At 51.7% G+C, this 18,811-nt stretch overlaps 1 protein-coding gene across 3 annotated transcripts in view; it reads right to left on the reverse strand.

The window, feature by feature from the left end:
* Positions 1-685: 685 nt before the first annotated feature.
* Pyroxd2 (pyridine nucleotide-disulphide oxidoreductase domain 2) overlaps positions 686-18,811 on the reverse strand; it is a 27,476-nt gene continuing 9,350 nt past the window's right edge. The window contains exons 5-16 of one of the 3 annotated variants that reach the window (XR_004386820.1): positions 16,585-16,740; positions 14,453-14,606; positions 12,348-12,409; positions 12,170-12,267; positions 9,788-9,929; positions 9,310-9,444; positions 7,962-8,034; positions 7,562-7,718; positions 5,996-6,150; positions 4,357-4,463; positions 2,516-2,728; positions 686-1,408 (exon numbers count right to left, since the gene is read on the reverse strand). Coding sequence is in view for 1 of the 3 variants with exons in the window: in XM_032891999.1 (XP_032747890.1) it covers positions 1,666-1,736; positions 2,516-2,636; positions 4,357-4,463; positions 5,996-6,150; positions 7,562-7,718; positions 7,962-8,034; positions 9,310-9,444; positions 9,788-9,929; positions 12,170-12,267; positions 12,348-12,409; positions 14,453-14,606; positions 16,585-16,740 (1,431 nt within the window). In the remaining 2 variants the exon portion in view is untranslated. The other 2 variants (XR_004386819.1, XM_032891999.1) reach the window with 2 other exon arrangements.

The raw sequence follows: 18,811 nt of genomic DNA on the forward strand, positions 1-18,811 counted from the left end.
GATAGCCAGATCTCTTCCGGAGCAATAAACCTCACATGTTGCTGAACCTCTGCTCACTGTCACAGCCGCTGTGTGACATAATGACTTCACCAGTGAGCTTCCTGTGTGCTCGGGGTTCTTAAAGATCTGCGTCTGGGAGGAAGCTTCCCTCCTGCTCAGGGACCTGGAGGAGGAGAGGGCGTGGGGGGCAGCTGTAAATCAGGTAACGGGGGAGCCCTGACCTGTTTATTCTGGTAAGAGTTTTACGTGAAGAAGTCAGCAAGGGACCTGTTTGCCTGATTCATGGCCAATCCACAGAGTTATCACTTTGGGTAGGGCTAACCCGCCATTCGCAGTGGGTTGGCACGAGCTGGGGCCTTGTAGGATCTGAGGGGCTCCGCAGTATTGAAGCCTCGGTGTTCTCTGTCCCCCTGGACCAGAACTGTATCTTTCCAAGATGTGAGACATCCAGTGGGGAGTCTCCAAACTGTGAGAAGCTCTTCTCACAGTCTTAAAACAGCCCCCTCCTTACCTCCACTCCCTACCCCCGGTTCCTTCTGTTAGCAAAGCATGGTCAGCAGCCGTGCCCATGCGCCAGGCCTCCGCACAGGAGAAGGATTGCCGTTGAGCAGCTGGTGTTAGTCATCAAGGCCAGGGCTGGACCGAGTCTTCCATAGTAAATTATGGTTTATTCGCATGAGGGAATATTAGACAGCTATTAAAATGTTTTCAAAAGAACTCTTATAATACTGAATAATTTTTGATATGAAGTAAGTTCAAAGGAAGACACATGTACATCACATAAAGAATATTAAAATGTCTCCTGATTGCATGGAAGACTGACCAGAAATGTCGTCAAGTTACCACTGATTGTGCAGAAGGAACTAGGTGCGAGAGCCCCAGGAAGCTTCTATCTGACCTTCAGAGGGGACAGCTTGGGATGGTGGCCTTTGCCCAGCATGCAAAGGCTGCCAGTACAGTCGTTACTCGTGGAACTGTCCTGTGTTTCGTTCTGACAGTGACAGCCCAACTCAGTGCAGAATGAGGCCTTTTTATGCGGAAAGGCTCAGTGTCGGACATGGCGGATTTAGCGCCTGGCAAGCAGACGGTGGAAAGTGATTCCCGCAGTTTCTGGTGAACCTACTCTGTAGCCTCCTCAACTGCTGTTTCCTGACCAGAGGTTTTGATGGCTTGAGATGCAAGCCTTTGCTCAGGCCCATCACGTGGGTCTGAGAGAGAAAGAGCTTGTGAGTCACTGCGAGTTTGTTTTATAGTGACAGGAATTTGACGGTAGTTGACTGGGTGTTGGCAGGCCAGGCCTCCAAACAGTTGGTGGTGGGAAACCCCTGACAAGAAGGGAACAGTTGGTCCAAATTCTTCCATTCATTAGTTGGGCAATGTCCAGCTGGTAGGCCAAGCTCCCGCCAAGCTACAGACACATAGAAAAACAATACAAGCAGTCTTTATACAAAACATTGTTTTTAACCAGACAAACCCAGCTAATCCGAGGGCATGGGTGAGATTGTGTTAAATGTAACCATTCCCTGATTAAGAAAGAGTGGCACCTTGCTAGTGCAGTTGTCTCCAGTGGCATCATGGGAAGCAGGGCATCATGGGAAGATGGCCTGCTAGGCAGCTCAAAGTGCAGGAAAAACTTTTCTCCTTGGGCTCAGAGCTGGTCCAGCATCACATGTTCTTGAGGTCCCTAAAGACTATGTGGGCTGCATTCCGTCCAGCCGCTCCCATGACACCTCCTCCTGGAACCAAAGGTCTGTTCAGAAGCCCACCAGAAAGGGACAGGGCAGGACTCACGGACAGCAGCCACAATCTGGAACAACTGCCAAGGCTCCCTGTAGCTCCCACACACACAGCTGGGGGGAGTAGGCAGGATGTAGCCGCACTGGCCTCTTGTCCCACACTCTGCCAACCTCCCTGCCTCAACGGGGGTGGGGTGGAGGGGAGGCACCTGGCAGTTTAGCAGGCAAAGCTAAAGTGTAAGAATCAGGAGGGGGGGGTTGGGGATTTAGCTCAGTGGTAGAGCCCTTGCCTAGCAAGTGCAAGGCCCTGGGTTCGGTCCCCAGCTCCAGAAAAAAAAAAAAAAAAAAAAGAATCAGGAGTGGGCAGCTCTTTATGGGAGCCTCACCCACTTGCCAGAGAGGGCGTCGCCAGGAGATGACAACCACAGTGATGTCACCCAGGTTTGGAGTTGGTACAGCGAGGAATTTCAAGGTTAAGAAACGTTACTGATCCTTTCTGGTCTCGAAGACGGGTGACAAATTAAGGACTGTGAGCCTCCCCCACCTTTGGAGAAGCCACCTCCACCCTTCATCAGAATGTGTCCCGACACCTAGGCGGGAGGAAATGTTTACCAAGAGAGGAGGGTGGTGGCAGCCTGGCAGAGGTACTGCCGTGTGCTTCCCTGTGCAGAGGCTTTGGAACCCAGTGATGGCTTCCCACATCCTCCTCTGTAGGCAAGCTTAGAACAGACACTCACCCCACAAGCCCTTACAGCCCACACAGGAAGTAGGTCACTCACCAGGATGGGCCCCACTCCCACAGAGGTACAGGCCCTGCACGGGGCATCTGTAGTCAGAGTGTTGGGGCACTGGTCGGGCAAAGTAGAGCTGGTCCAGGGACATGGCACCGTGGAATATGTTCTGTGGGGGCAAGGTTATAGGGTTCCAGCTGTTAGTGCAGGAGTGCTGTGGGGAGGCAGGGTTCCCAGGTTCCAGCTGTTAGTGCAGGAGTGCTGTGGGGGCAAGGTTATAGGGTTCCAGCCGTAAGTGCAGGAGTGCTGTGGGGGCAAGGTTATAGGGTTCCAGCCGTTAGTGCAGGAGTGCTGTAGGGAGGCAGGGTTCCCAGGTTCAAGCTGTTAGTGTAGGAGTGCTGTGGGGGAAAGGTTATAGGGTTCCAGCCGTTAGTGTAGGAGTGCACTGGGTTTGGCCGCAATGGCTGGCTCTTCCTCTCCCCATTCTAATCCAGGTCCTCCTGCTTCCTGGATGTTTCCCTGGGTTCTAACTCAGGGTGAGAGGGGAGAGAGACATGTCCCGGACTCCGGGTGAAACTCCCAGAGGTATTCCAGAAAAAAAGAGTAGTGATGTCTACACAGTTCAGGAAAATTGAGTGGGAAAGAAAAGGGGGGGCCTGGGGGTTCGTTGTGGACCACTAACTCCCAGTCTGTTAGGAAGACAGGCTGTCTTGCTGTGCTGGCAGGGGCTCCTGCTGTGGCTTGGGGCTTTGGGTAGCCACTGTCTTAGTCTGGCCTTGAGTGTCCCCACCCCCACACCTGTCCCATAGATATTGCCCTGTCAGGAGCAGACACGGTACAGTGGGAATTGCCTCTGCTCACTGGCCCAGGTCAGACTGGCCCAGGAAGGCAAGGTGTCCTGAACAAGGAGACCGGAATCCATTAGATGTCACCATAGGCTGTTCCTTTGATCGCCCCCTCATCTGGTCCCCATGTGGACAACTTCTTCCCCAAGCCATCCTGCCTTCCTGACGATGCTGCCATCCTGTCCTTAGCCTCTGGGGTTCAACCTTCATGTCATGTCCGCCCTCCAGGTCATTCTGTCACCAACACTTCCGACCCCTCCCTGCCTCAGACTGACCATCCGTTCAGTCTCTGAAGCCCCTCCCACTGCCTGGCTTTTTGCCTTCTGTCTGGATCGGTGCTGTTTGAAACAAAAATGACCAGAGCCATGCATGCAATTTTAGATTTGCTAGGAGCCGCATTTAAGAAGTAAACGGCCAATTAGTGACATTTATGTCAATAGTGTATTTTAGTTGGTCTAATACATTCCAAATCTGATTGTTTTGGCACATAGTCAATGTCATGGTTTAACACGATGGCGGCATTTACGTCCCTGCTGGGTTCCCCACTGATGTGCATCATAGACCACTCAGCTCACTATGGCCTCTTTAGGATCAGTAGCGCCTGTGGCCGGCAGCTGCAGGGTTGGAACTGCCTCAGTTTGAGCTCCAGACTCCACATGGGTTCCCTGAGTCCTCACAGGGCTCCAGACGCATTACCCCCAGGCTCCCGTGCTCCCGGGCTCCAGGCAGGCTTCTAGGCAGCCTTCTAGCTTTTGGCCTCCAGTTTCCTTTACCTGGTAATCCAAAGCTCTCTACAAGGTCCTGCTTCCTTAGAGAGGGCTCTCTTTAGAAAAGGCAGGTAGGAAAGGTGAGGCAGGCTTTCTCTTTCTACCGTGCTTCAGGTCTAGTGACCTTGAGTGGCACCCTGGCATCTGTGTCCTCTCTTCTGGTCCTACTCAGCTGGGGGCTCCACCACTTCCTAATGAAGGCTGGGTAAGGCCCGAAGGGGCCAGGCAGAGAGGCAGGTAGAAGACAGTGGGATGAGGCCCCCAGGCCTGCACTCACCCCTCCAGGAAGCCCGAAGATCCTCTCTAGGTCCTGTGGGGTGAGGATATCTCTGCCCAGCACAGATCTCTTGAAGCCGGGGGCGTAGGCCTCGATGCAGTCAAACACTGGAGCCCAGGAAAAGCATCGGGAAGAGGGGGACGATAAAGCCGTACAACTCTTAAGTTTACTAAAATCTATTGAATTACATGAGTTTATTCTATCCCATGCAAATTATGTACCAGCAAGTAAAAACAAAATGAAAAGTGGTCCGTAAGTCAACAATAAATGCTTTATTAAAAGGCCTGTAGCCAGGGCAGCCTCACACCCTCATTCCCTACCCTGACGGTGCTACCTGTCTGCTTGGGAATATGTGACGTAGTTTTCTTCTCCATGCTTTGCCCACGCTGTTTCTTTTGCTTGGAATATTCCTTGCATTCAGGCCTACCTCCATTCATTGTTGAAAACCCAGTTCAACGCCTCCTCCCTTAAGTGCTCTCCTGTTTCTGGCTCATAGCTTCCTCCTTTTGGTCCATAAAGTACTGTGTACTGTGGTGATCTCCTCCCTTGTATGTCTCCCAGAGTGCACTGTGAGAAACTGGAGGGCAAGAGTGGACTCTCCAGATTTATAAAAAATGCTATGTGCTAGTGTGCGTGTGTATGAGTGTGCATGTGCGTGTGTGTATGTGTGAGTGTGCGTGTGTGTGCATGTGTGTGTGCATGTGCATGTGTGTGTGTGTGCGTGCCTGTGTGTGAGCATGTGTGTGAGTGTGAGTATGTGAGTATGTGTGCATGTGTGTGAGAACGTGTGTGTATGTGTGTGTCTGAATGTGAGTGTGTGAGTATGTGTGTATGTGTGTATGTGTGTGAATGTATGTATGTGTATCTGTGTGTGAGCATGTGAGTTTGTGTGTATGAGTGTGTGATTGTATGCGTGATTGTGCGAGTGTGAGCATGTGTATGTATCTGTGTGAGTTTGTGTGTGTATGAGTGTGTGTATCTGTGTGTGAGTGTATATCTGTGTGTGAATGTGTATCTATGTGTGAGTTTGTATCTGTGTGTGAATGTGTGTATGAGTGTATGCATGAGTGTATGTATGATTGTGTATCTGTGTGTGTATGTGTGTGAGTGTGTGTATGTGTATGAGTGTGTGTATGTGTATGTATCTCTGTGTGTGAATGTGTGTGTGAGTTTGTATCTGTGTGTGTATGTGTGTGAGTGTGTGTATATGTATATGAGTGTGTGTATGTGTATGTATCTCTGTGTGTGAGTTTGTATCTGTGTGTGAATGTGTGTGCATATGTTTGCGTGTGCATGTGTATGGTCCAGTGTAGAGGTCAGACAACTTTAGGGGTTGGTTTTCTCCCTCCACCCTGTGTTACACTAGCAAACTCAGGCCATCCTGCTTGCACCACATGCGCCTTTACCCACTGAGCCATCTCTCTAGCCCGGGGCCCTGTCCCTTTCCCTGTCTTAACCTAGTGTCTGATCCCAGCCAACATTTGCCGTGCGGACATGAGGTTTCCTTGGACATATCTCTTCTTGGAAACCGCCCCCCTGCAGTGCTTAGCTGGGATGAGGCTGTGAGGAGCAGGGACTGTGCCCAGTGGATCCCATGGTGGGTGTCCCCCTGCAGAGCAACCTGCCCTACGTTCTTTACCTTTGTCTGCGTAGGTGTTTTTCTCTTGCTCGTCCCAGACCTTGCCTCCTGCCAGGGTGTAGGGTGTATACTGAGTGAAGAGGGAGACGACATGGCAGCCTGGTGGAGCCAGGGTGGGGTCCAGCGATGAAGGGACGCAGAGCTCAATCATAGGTCTGTGATGTTGGGGGAGCAGAGAAGGTCATGACTGAGGAGAAGAACTCCTGAGGTAAATTTATCTCCACGAGAGAAACAAAGGCCCTCAGAGACCTGGTCTCATTATCACTGTGAAGCCACAGTGGTTAGCATAGTCCAGACCACCTCTGTGGCATTGCTTGAGACAGGGAGCCCAGGACCCAGGGTTCTGGTCTTTTCTCACTGGCTCAGAGGTGCGGCCCCATCTTGTCTCCCTTCCTCACAGACCTGTATTTTAATCTGGGCCCCCCAGCTCAAATGCCAGATAGTGAGAACCATGGAGCGGTCATCCCTGAGTCACCAGGTTCTCGAGTGGTCAGGGTCCAACCATGCCTGCCCCTCTCCTACTGGCCCAGGAATCCTGTCTGGAGTGAACGGGCAAAGCAGAGCGTCTAGACCTATTCGGGCAGCATAGTGCAGCGCCCCATGCCTAGCCTACCACCTTTGCCTGTAGCCAACACCTTTCCCCCCTGCTGCACAAGACCCTCAGCTCTCTAGATACACTTGGCCCTCTATGCCTGGGGCTCTGTGCATTCTCCAACTACAGATTGAAACTATTATAAAGAACAAAAACTATATTCAGTGAACATGCTGACCTCCCCTTGGCATCGTCCTAAAAACAATGTCCCGTGGCAGCCATTTACCTAGCATTCACGTGTGTGAATTTAAGGCATCTAGAGACGACCGGCGGTCTACCAGAGGATGTGAGGTTGTCCCTGAATCCGAGAACCCTTCTCCTGCCCAGGAGGTATTTCCTCTTCTCCTCATTTTGAGTGCTATCCTTCTCAGGACTGTCCCCACTAACCTGGGACACTCTCAATATGTCCCCTCGAGGTGGCTTGAGCAGGTTTGGCCCCCATAGACTCATGTGTTCACTGTGCTTGACCCACAGAAGTGGCATTATTAGGAGGTGTGGCCTTGTTGGAACGGGGTGGCCTTGTTGTAGGTGGACTCTGAGAATTCCTAGTGCTCAAACTCTGCCCAGTGCTGAAGCACCTCCCCACCCTCACACTGCCCTCTGGCTGCCTGCAGAACACAGTCTCCTGGCTGCTTTTGGATCAAGATGTAGAACTCTCTGCTCCTCCGGTACCAAGTCTGCCCACACACTGCATGCTTCCCGCCATGATAATGGACTGAACCTCTCAAACTATAAGCCAGCCCCAATTAAATGTTGTCCTTTATCAGAGTGGCTGTGTTGTCCCTTTGCAGCAACGAAAGTCGAACTAAGATACCCCCTGTTCATCTCCACTGCTCTGATGTCCAGATTTCTTGTCTGAGATATGTATCGTGCTTTTGAAACATGGAGAGACACAAGCAGATTGATTGTGGGACATTGAAGGTTTAGTGTCAGGTACGAGGAGTTCAGAGCACACAGGGCCAGGCCACACCTACCTTTGGGAAGGCAGGCCGCCCTTGGCATCTTCAAAGGCCTGGTGGAGGAGCAGGGTGTCTTCACAGTTCAGGTGGATGGAACACTGATGGTGGGCTTGTGGCTGGTCCCCGGGGGCATTGGGGGCCGCCTGGAAGTTTGGCAGCCTGTCCACAGCCACTGAGGAACCAGAAGGTCAGGTCGGGTCAGGTGAGGTGAGGTGAGGTGAGGTGAGGTGAGGTCCGCAGCCTCTCAGGGTCCTCCCTTGAGTGTCAGGACATGCTTGTCTAGTGGGCCACACATCTCAAAGTATGACATGCTGGGGACAAGCTGGGGCCAGGGCAGGAGAGGACATATGGCTGGGGTCCCCTGATTTGGAGACTCCCATGTGTCCAAAGGCAGATGCGGTCTGACAGCTCTTACCATTGATCTTGGTAACGGGAGACTGGGTGTCCAGCTGGGAGATTCTCTTCACAAAGGCCCCAGGAAGCCACTCCTGGAGGGAGAGACTTCCATGAAAGGCCTGCGGTAGCCAAGCAGTTCAGACCAGCCCTTCAACCTCTGTCTGAAGGCATCCTCTTCTTCCTTCAGAGCCAGCCCCATACTTCCTCTGCGAGAGCTTCCCAGAGCCCTCCCAATTTAGACCGAGCAATGCCTTCCTCTGCATTTGACCCACTGTCCTGGCTGGGAGTAGCTCTCTCCGTGTCCTGCTTGGGACAGGGATAGACATTTTTATGCATTTCACTTTGGCTGGCCATGGCTCTCGCTGCTTCAGAATTGCTTCACAATGTGCACTGGGAGCTGCTGGATGTCGTTAGTGGAAATATTCAGAGACAGTAAGTGGTGCTTTGCCCCCAAGAGCAGGCCTACATATGGGTAAGAACGCCAGCTCAGAGATGCATTATCTTATCTTTCCGGGACAGGGGAGGCATGGCCAATTGCAATGTTCCGAAGCCCTGAGCCCTTCCCGGATGTAAGACCCTTCCCATGTTTCTCCACAGTCCTCCCCTACCCCCACCCGACCCCCACCCAGTGACCCTGGACTGGCTGGGAGACTGGATTTAGCCAATGTCAGCAAGTAAGACGGGCCCAGGTCTAACAAGGGAGCGTGCTGAATTTGCCGGCTGTTGCTCTCTGCCAGGCCTGAGGACATGTTGGAGCCCTTGCACCAGAGGCTGAGGGACACATGAGTCTTTCCTCAGAGTCTGTCCTGGACCAGCCGCAGCCAGCCAGATCCCAAACGACTGAGTCCAGTCAAGACCAGCAGAGCCACAACCATTGCAGGTGACACATTCGCCCCAGCAACTAAACCAGCCAAGAGCAACAGATTTCTCTGCCTGTGAGAGAAGGTCTTATCTGCCCAGAAGTTTTATTACTGTGCTAAAAACAAAACAAAACGAAACAAAAAAAAAAAAAAAAAACCCTCCCAGGCCTCCATTCCCAGCATTAATATTGCAGTAGATCACTGACCAATGGTAGAATCCAAATTGGCAAGGGGAGAAATCCAAATCCCGGTAGAAGAAAAGTGGCAAGAATTATAAGCCAGACCTGGGCCCTGGCACTGGCTTAGTCTATTGCCAGCTGTGTGTTCTCGGTCCCCTCACCTTTGTGGACCGTCCCATAACCCATGAGGCTTCTCTACTGTTCACAAGCTGCAGACTTTCTCAGATAAGCCTTAGTTCTCCATCCTGCCTGATGTAATCCGAGCTCCCCACACCACACTCCAAGGCCTGTGCGGCAGACATTTTATCTCTCCCCTGACCTGCCTCACCTGTGGTGTCAGCTCTAAGAAGGTGACCTGTGGCGACGCACAGGACAAGACGACTCTGCTCCTGACCTCCTCGCCGCCCTGCAGCGCGACCCCTTGGACACGGCCTTCGCTGTTCACTTGCACCTTAGCCACAGTCTGGAGCCCCAGCACGAGATCCCCGAAGTCCCCCAGAAGGAAGCCCAGGTTGAGAATAGTGGGTGCGGTTCCTAGGCACCCATACTTCTTTATCCCCAACCCATCCTCCAAGCCAGGGGCTCCTCGGGGTGCGTTGGTGCAACCCGCCCACCAGGGAGCACAGCCCCACGCGTGGTTTTGTGACTGGTGAACTTGAAAGGTTGACCAGCTTCAGAAACGAGAGCCTGGATTCTGGGCTTCACTTGGTTCATCAGTAATTCAAGGGTCTGTCCGAATCTGAGGCTGTCCCACCCTCCACCCTGCATCCAGCCTAACAGTCGGGGTTGGGGAGAGGGGCTCACACCTTCTCTGTGAAGATACTTGCTCCATGTGCAGTAGCCGAGCTTGCAATGGCCTCTGAGAGGGCACCCATGCCACCCTGGACGTAGCTCCAGGCGCCCTGCATCCCCTCCAGGCTGCCCATCACATGATGTAGCAGCACGTACCTGAGGGCAGGGCACAGAGCACCGAGGGCTGAGGCAATGTCCTAGCTCAGTTTCAGAAGCAAATAGCCCCTCTGTTCTGGACCTTCAACCCCTCCCCAATCCAGCCCTTCCCCTGAGCCTTTGTGTGAGCTCAGTGCCCCGCCTTCCCATGCCGCATTCTCTCCCTGTGCGTCTATGTGACATAGGACTCCAGCCTCCGTGTGCCTCAAGCATGGCAAGCGCCAGCCTGTGTCTCGCTCCTATAGGCGTCTCTATATGTGTGCATTTCTGGTGACCCCAGAACCGTCCCCATTCTCGGAGCTGGCCATTTTCAGTGTCCCCACCCAAATGAAGGTCACTTTCAATGCTCCACCAGAAACCCTGGCATCAACCTTGACTCCACGTCACCTCTGCAGATGCTCACCTGCCCTGACTAGCTGCTTCTCTCTTCTCTCCCTCACAAAGCACAGACCAGGGTCACCGGCTCTCCCTAGCACTTGTCCTGGAGGTCACCTTGGTGGAGCCTGGAGCCCTAGTCTCCTCCTTCCTTTCAGAGCCTTTGCTGCACAGTATTGCCTGAGAGGGAAGGCTAATGGCTCCTGCCTGCTGTCAGCCCAATCTTCCCCTCACACTGCACACCCCTGCTACTCCCCTCACACTGCACAGCCCTGCTCAGCTGAGTCCCTTTGGTTGCTGGAATGGCTTGCTTGTCCATGTCACTCCAGCCTCTGCACCTGCTGGGCTAACAGCCTGGAACCTCTTCCTTCCTCATCTTTTTTCAGCAAACCCCTTCTCTCCTGTTTCAGATCAAACACGTCCTGCTGCAGGTCTGTTACAGCAGGGCAGCTTCCCGTTGGCCCACTAACAGAACCCTTTCCGATAGTCTGATGGCTTCAGGTCTCTGCCCTGTGGGGGTTTCTGGTCCCTGGACTAATGTGTCTCCAGCATCCAGCACTGGTAGGTGCTTATCAACAGTTGCTAAGTGAAGCAATGGGCTTCTCTAACGTGTGTTTTACAAGCCAGCTTCCCTGAGACCCAAAAGGAAAGGACGGGAGGCCCCACGTCAGCTGGCAGGTCAAGAGCTTGGCAGAGTGCAGCAAACGCTGTCGTCACTTCTTCTCCATGGCCCTGGGGACTTCGGGATTGGCTTGACCTCTGTTGAAAAGCCACTTCCTAGGGGTGCTTTCATCCTGAGAGATAAGCCACACTGACAGCTCCAGTTACACCTTAGAAACACTCTTGGTGGTCTCTTCCATCTCTACATGTCCATGCACACACACACACACACACACACACACACACACACACACACACACAGACACACACACAGACACAGACACACAGACACAGACACACAGACACAGACACACACACATGTACATGTACACATGTACATACACATATGCATATACACATGCATGCACACAGGCACATATACATGTACACACATGCACATACACACATGAACAAATACACACATACACACATACCACACATGCACATATACATATGTACATAACATATGCATATGCACACACATGCACACATATGAACATACACACATACATGCACATGTACACACATGCACACACATGCTCGTGTACTCATGTACATACACATGCATATACACACGTACACACGTGCACACACACATGAACAAACACACGTACACAATGCACATATACACATGTATACACACATGCACATACACACATGAATACACATGCACACACACACACCCTTCCATTCCTGCTCTTGCAAGAGGCCAAGGAATTCACAACAGAACCACAGCCCTCACTGTCTGACTGCTTCTCTCCTAGTGGGCTCTAGGCACACAGGTCCTCACAGAGGAGGGAAGTACTCAGCCCTGGCAGGAAGCTGTGTGTATGCGGGCAGAGGAGAGACAGGGGCTTTGCAGGAGTGTGGAAGGAGAGTGGGAGGAGTGTGGGGGGCGGGGAGCAGAAGGGCAGAAGCTACTGACAGCAGGAAGAGGCTTTGTCTGAAGACACATGGAGAGGAACAGCTAAGAAGGAATTCTGGGGTTTAGACAGCATGTGCTAGAAGTCAGCTCTGCCTCTTAGCCACGCGACTCTGGGCGGGGCACTTCTCTGAACTCCGGCTTTCAGATGTGACTCTGGGTGAGCTCATTCAACATGCATGCCATGCTGATCTTCATGCCTGAGTGCTAGATAAGCTCAGAGAACGGCTTCCTCTCCTCAGGAAGTGTGCTCTCCTTCAGCAGCTGCCCCGGGCCTACTCACCCACTCCCCGGAGTGTGAGGACTCGACATTGCTCCAATCACAGCGTCTGTGGCCAGAGTTGCCTTCAGAGGCTCAGACTCAAACCATTGGTCCAGCACCTGAAGAGCAAAGCCCGAGGAAAGCTCAAGGGCCTGGGTGGCAGGAAAGCTCCCCTGGGCCATCATCTGGCCACACTCACCTTGGAAATGGGGGCTGTGAGGACCTCGTAGTACTGGGGGAGCTGGGCTCCCAGGGTGCGCCCTGAAAGAGAAGTGCAAACATCAGGTGAGACAGGCTTTGTGCAGACTCCGCTCCATCCCTAGGAAAGAAAGAACAGGAAGAGGCCTAGACGTGGTGGCTACAGCGTGACATTGAAGGGCAGTGTGTGCTTACAAGGCCCTGGGCCCCCTTTTAAATCCACTCAGCTCTGTTTCTTTGTAAGATGGGGGACACATTTCACATGCTACTGTAAGGATAAATTGTAACGGAAAAGATGTGTAATCTTGAGGGCATGAGATATATTTTAGCGCAGGGACGGGGATCATGGGTTTTGGCCACTGTGGCCCTCTGCATACCTTTGCAGTTACCAATGGTACTTGCCTAATAAATATTAACTGAATTTATAATAATCAATATTGTTATTGCACGAGGCTCCCGGGACTGGAAATCTGAAAGGAGTGCCTGCTTTTGGTGACAGAGCTGACTTGCTGTCTCCATTTCCAGATTTGATAAACACCCCGCATAGCCGGCGGACCTGCTCTGACCTTGACTCTGGGCTTATTCACGCGGCTCACTAGCCAGTGGAATATTTATAAACGGGTCACGAATGGAGACTCGTAACTGGCCCGAGCAGAGGGACTTGCCCCCTGAGCATCTCCACTGATGCGAGGAGAACATGCCAGTGTAGCACACACAGGACGAGACACTGAGAACAGAGAAGCACCATGCTGGTTTTCCTCAGCCACAAGCACACGTGCACGAGGCTGGACTGGACCTGCTGATCCTGCCGGCATCAGCTGAACTACAAGGGACCTTGGAAGGAACTGCTGGTTTTTAGACGCCGAAGGAGTTGTGTGGGGTTTCTTTTTCTTGGGACCGTAGCTAACTGATTCAGTATTTTCCTAGGATATGGGAATTTGTCTGTGTACCCAAAGGGTTATAGAAAACAACAGCATATTTGATCGGGCTTCTATCTTAGACCCTCGGAAGACCTCACTAATGGATCACAGACCTTTTAATTTGGGGGGGGGGTGTCTACATTTAGTATTCTTCCTCATGTGGAGGAAACTCTTCACATCTTCCTGGCTCTTATATCGTGACCTAGCTGGGGCTGTGGCAAGGCGCTTCACGCAGGCTTTGATCTGCTTCACGTATTGAAATTCCAAGAGCCTCAAGTGAAGGTTTCAGTAGGAGGCGGCCTTCCTTCCCTGGGCTTCTCTGGCACCACATCATTTCGTCTAAAGATGCATGCCCAGAGGTCACTGCCTCAGGAGACAACCAGTCGGGAACAGGGCCCCTTCCTTCTCTTAGAAGTGATCCGTAAGGACCGACATACCTCCTGTGAGGTGAGTACATGCCTCAGAGAGTCTCATCAGGGCCAGTGTCTCGTCTCCCACCAACCCATGGCCCGTGCCAACACACACCCAGGTACTGGTATTCCCTCGGGGCAGCGGTTTGAATAAGGTATGTGCCCCTGTCAGGCCCATGTGTCTGAACACTTGGTCCCCAGTTGTTGGCGCTGTTTGGTGGTGGTGGTGGGTGGTGCTTGGGGAGCCTTTGGGAGGTAGAGCCTTGCTGGAGGAAGTCACTGCGAGTGGGCTGTAGGAATGAGTGTATAGGCCCTGCTTCCCTTCAGTTTACAGCCTCTAGTCCCTGCATGTGCATGGGCTCTGGCCAGCGAGCTTCCGGCTCCAGCTACCTGCTGCCACAGTGTCTTTGCCACTATGGACTCTAACACTCTGAAACTTTATGTTAAAATAAACACTTCCCTCCTTAAGTCACTCCGTCATGGTATTTGATTGCCGAGACTCATGATAACTAAATGGATCTGAAGTTTCCTCCTGGAGGATTAAATTCCCCCTTTTGGGTGCCTTGGGGTCACCCTTTTAAGTAATCCCAACCCTTTGTCTTGGGCTCTGTTTTTAGGGTAGCATAGGCTGAAACTCCGGGAGTACCTGGCAGCCTCTGTGGGCCATGGCCTATTAGCTGACTACACATAGTGGCTCCCTTGGAGCTGGAGCTTAGGTCTAGAAATCCAGAAGGTCACTCCCCACACCCTGATCCGTGTACTTTAGACTTACGTACCTGCCTTCAGCAGGGGCCTCAGGGTGGACAGTACCCTGAGCCTCTGCAGTAGGGAGCCATGCTGGAGGGCGGCTATGTCCACTGGAGCTGCGTCCAGCAGGGGGTCAATGGCTAGCACCAAGCGCTTCATGAACTCCTCGTATCTGGGAAAGGCCTGTAACAGAGCTTACACGTTAGCATTCTACAGCCCGGAATCCCATAGGATACTGTTCTCCTGCCTGGTCCGCTGGGCCACACTCCCATATGGTTGCCATCCCCTGTAGTGCAGCCCTGGTGGCAACTTGGGCCACACCCCCAGCTGCAGCTCAGCTTGGCTCTGCTCAGGTCTCATCTCCAGGTTCCTGTGTCATACATGAGGGGCAGAGCAGCTTGGGCAAGAGGACAGCCACCAAGGCCAAGGGTCAGCATCGGCCAATACTAGCCACTGAAAACAGTCACATGTCTGAGGGTACAGGCTCTGTGATAAAAAACGTTCAGAAATTCTATGTCCTGTTAGTGACTGGTGGAAGGCAGATCTCCTCCCAGCATGCTGGCCGCTCTCTTTGAGTGACTGACACGTTTGCCTCATCCCGTGTAGCCACAGAAGGCTGTGTCTTCTTACCCAGTAGCCCCCACAGCAGAACTGTCCACAGACAGTTCCAGACTCTGCCCTCCTCACACAGGCTGGGGGATAGGGACACTGATGGAAGTTACTACCAGCAGAAGTTCCTATTGATTCTTACCCCGGGACGTTGAATTTCGGCTCATCGATTTATATGGGTAAACACAGGAAATTGTGGTGTTACATACAGTTCTGTAGTAGAGACCTTTTAAACTTTTATTAGCACTAATAATATAGTTTTTGCCTAGGCCAGGCTTGCAAAATGACAGCTTTCAAGCACAAAAGCATAGACTGAGGTCTTGGGGTCCTTTGGGAAATGGGCCCACCCCTCCCACTGTGTGGTCACTAGCAAGTAGGGCCACAGACACTGGTGTCCTCAGCACACTACACCAGATGCTCATGACGCTGAGGGTGTTGGGGGTGAGAGGACAGTTCCAATCATCAATCAGAGCTTCGGTCGTCATTGGAGCATCCCACAGACACAGGCATTGGAACGGTTTGGGATGAAGTGATGCTGTCTGGGGCTGAAGAAGCTCTGAGACATGGGGCTGTTGGGCAGGATGTAGGTCTTACAGGCAGGCTCTGGGGGACACAGGCTGCCTCTGCTTCCAGAGCTCTCTGTTCCTGACAGCTGAGGAGAAATAGCCAGCACCTGACTTGCCTGCTGCCACAGCCGAGCTGCTCCCGTCATGCCTTCCTGCCCTCTTAAACAACAAGCCGGACGAGTCCTTCTTCCTTTAAGCTACTTCTAGTTTATCCTCTGTCACAGCAGCTAACACAGCCAGGCTCAGGATGCTCTGTGTAAACGGGTGAGTGCTGCATGCCTGTGGCCGTCCAGGCTTTGCCCAGTGCTAGATTAGCACACCAGAAGGCAAGGGCATTGAGTGTACAACCTAGGTTTTTTAATAAGTCTCCACTGAGATAGGCATCTGGGCTGGTACAAGAACGGCCATTCTAGAATAATTCCTCAAGTGCAGAACGCCGCCATAGCAGGCCCATTACATCACCCGCTGACTCATCTGGACAATGTCAGCAAACGTGTCCCTGCTCTAGAGCTGCAGGAAGCAGCAGGCGTTCCCCATCTGGTGTGTGTTCCGGGAGGCAGATTTGCACCACCACGGACGCTTTCTTGCTTTGGTTGTCATGGATTGATGTCAGACAGAAAGAACATTTTCCTGTCCTTAGTCCTTCTTGTGGTCTTTCATGGGCTTTGGGATGGGTAACACGTGGGGTTCTGAGCAAAAGCAGAGGGGTAACGCATTCCAGAGAGGCCGTTATGAAACCCAGCATGCCGAGACCACCTGGTCAGCAGCCTCAGAGGGACACATGCAGCTCCGGGAGTCCCAGTGTCCACTGCTCTTAACCACTGAACACACCAATCCTGGTCAGAGGGCCTACGGTCAAAGGCGAGCATGGGCCGAGCTGTCCAGGGAAAGCAGTCTGTTCAGTGACAGCCTTGGCATCCACTTCATCTCAAGGGCTTGCTCTGGGGTTTTGAGGGAGGATTACAGTCCCCGCTCGCCTTCCCTACCTGAGCATCCTTCCGGGAGAACTGAGAAATTTGCTTCTGGTTTTCAGCCACGTCTGTGCCCAGCAGGAGGGACCTGGGCGGCCTGCTCAGCGTGCCCTCCTCCAGCATGGGGGTGAAGGAGTAGGGATTTCTCAGATGAAGTTTCAGCCCGTGTTTCTGCAGAACACACAAAGCACAGACATTTTAGGAATCAGTGTTTCTACTCTTGACCTTCCCAGTTCTGTTTGTGGGACCAGCTAGGTGTGTTTGTGGTTGGTCCCGAGGTGTACAGACTTGGTTCCTATCTTTTTTGTTTTTTTAAAGATTCATTTATGTATTATATCTAAGTACACTTTAGCTGTCCTCAGACACACCAGAAGAGGGCATCGCATCCCCTTACAAATGGTTGTGAGCCACCATGTGGTTGCTGGGAATTGAACTCAGGACCTCTGGAAGAGCAGTCAGTGCTCTTAACCACTGAGCCATCTCTCCAGCCTGGGTTCCTATCTTTTTTAACAGAGGTTATAAATAACCCTCTTGTCCAGAGAGAGACCCAGTGATAGACCAAGATGCACAATACCACACCAAGTCCACCATATCGTAACCCGTCCCCACCCATCCCCCTATATTTCCTTCATCAGAAGGGCACTCCAAAGCTACTACTACACACCACACCTCTAGAGAGCCACACAGTTCAGGGAGTTAACATAATTTGTACCCACGCCACTTTAGAAGGCAGATCTGTATTTCAAAGCCACACCTCTGTGACCCCCAGGCTCTGAATCACCCTGTTCTATAACTGCCTCCCATCACCTCAGAAGAAAATGAGGAAACTTTAAAGACAGACACTGAAGTAACAGCTGTGTGACAATCCACTAAGCACAAGGTGGGTAAATTAGTCCTTTAACTTTTATATTTGCTTGTCAGTCTACTTTGTGACTGTCGCTTTAAGTGGACATCTCCTTCACACATTTAAAGTTGGCTTTGATTCCGAGCTTCCTCACAGCACGTCGGCTTCTCCAAAGGGCCAGTGACACAACAGAGGCTCAGCTGACATCAGCTGGCCGCTTTCTGGAGATTTCTTTGTCCAGATCCATGGCCTGCTCTCTCACTGTGTCTCTGCTCAGGTGCTTATCAGCAAGCCCCACCCAGCAGCGACCACGGGCACACTCTCTGTCAAAGTCCCTGTCACCCCATGGCTAATTATATGCGCATTTTGTCTCCATTTCTTTAAGGCAGGGGACATTGCTTGGTCACTGCCGTTTCCTTCACACGGGCGTGGCACATTCACGACACGTGCTAGGAAAAGCTCATGGAAAGATGATCTTACCAACATTCCAGGAGCCACCCAAACCAGAGACTTTCCAGCACCCAGCATCACCCAGGCATAGGAGTTTACAGAGCAGAACCCAAATGTGGGTAGGGACTGGCCTGGGGGACTTTCAGTCTTTTTTTAAACATTAAAGTTAAGAAATTTTTATTACAGGTTGGAGAAACTTCTGCCTTGGGTTCTCTTTTTTAAATTTAATTGTATATATAGAAGTAATTTGCCTCTGTGTGTGTGTATGTGTATGTGTGTGTGTGTGTGTGTGGTGTGTATGGTATGCGTGTGGTGTGTGTATGGTATGTGTGTAATGTGTGTGCATGCATGTGTATGTGGTGCATACATGCATGTGTGTGTTTGTGGTATATGTGTGTATATGTGTGTGTATGTGGTATGTGTTATGGTATGTGTGAATAATGTAATGTGTATGCATGCATGTATGCATATATGCGTGTGTGCATATATGCATGTGTGCGTGTGTTCATGTGTGTGTGTGGTGTATGGTATGCATGTGGTGTGTGTATGGTATGTGTGTATAATGTGTGTAATGTTTGTGCATGCACGGGTATGTGTATGTATGCATGTGTATGTGTATGTATGCATGTGTGTGGTACATGCATGCATGTGTGTAGTGCATGCAGGCATGTGTGTGTGTTTGTGGTGTATGTGTGTATATGTGTGTGTATGTGGTATGTGTGTATGGTATGTGTGAATAATGTGATGTGTATGCATGCATGTGTGCATTTATGCATGTGTGCGTGTGTTCGTGTGTGTGTGTGGTGTATGGTATGCATGTGGTGTGTGTATGGTATGTGTGTATAATGTGTGTAATGTTTGTGCATGCATATGTGTGGTGCATGCATGCATGTGTGTGTGCACACGTGCGTGTGTGATGCATTATGTGCCATGTGCCTATGGCTGTCA

This window comes from Rattus rattus, chromosome 2 (assembly GCF_011064425.1).
Source record: "Rattus rattus isolate New Zealand chromosome 2, Rrattus_CSIRO_v1, whole genome shotgun sequence".
NCBI lineage: Eukaryota > Metazoa > Chordata > Mammalia > Rodentia > Muridae > Rattus > Rattus rattus.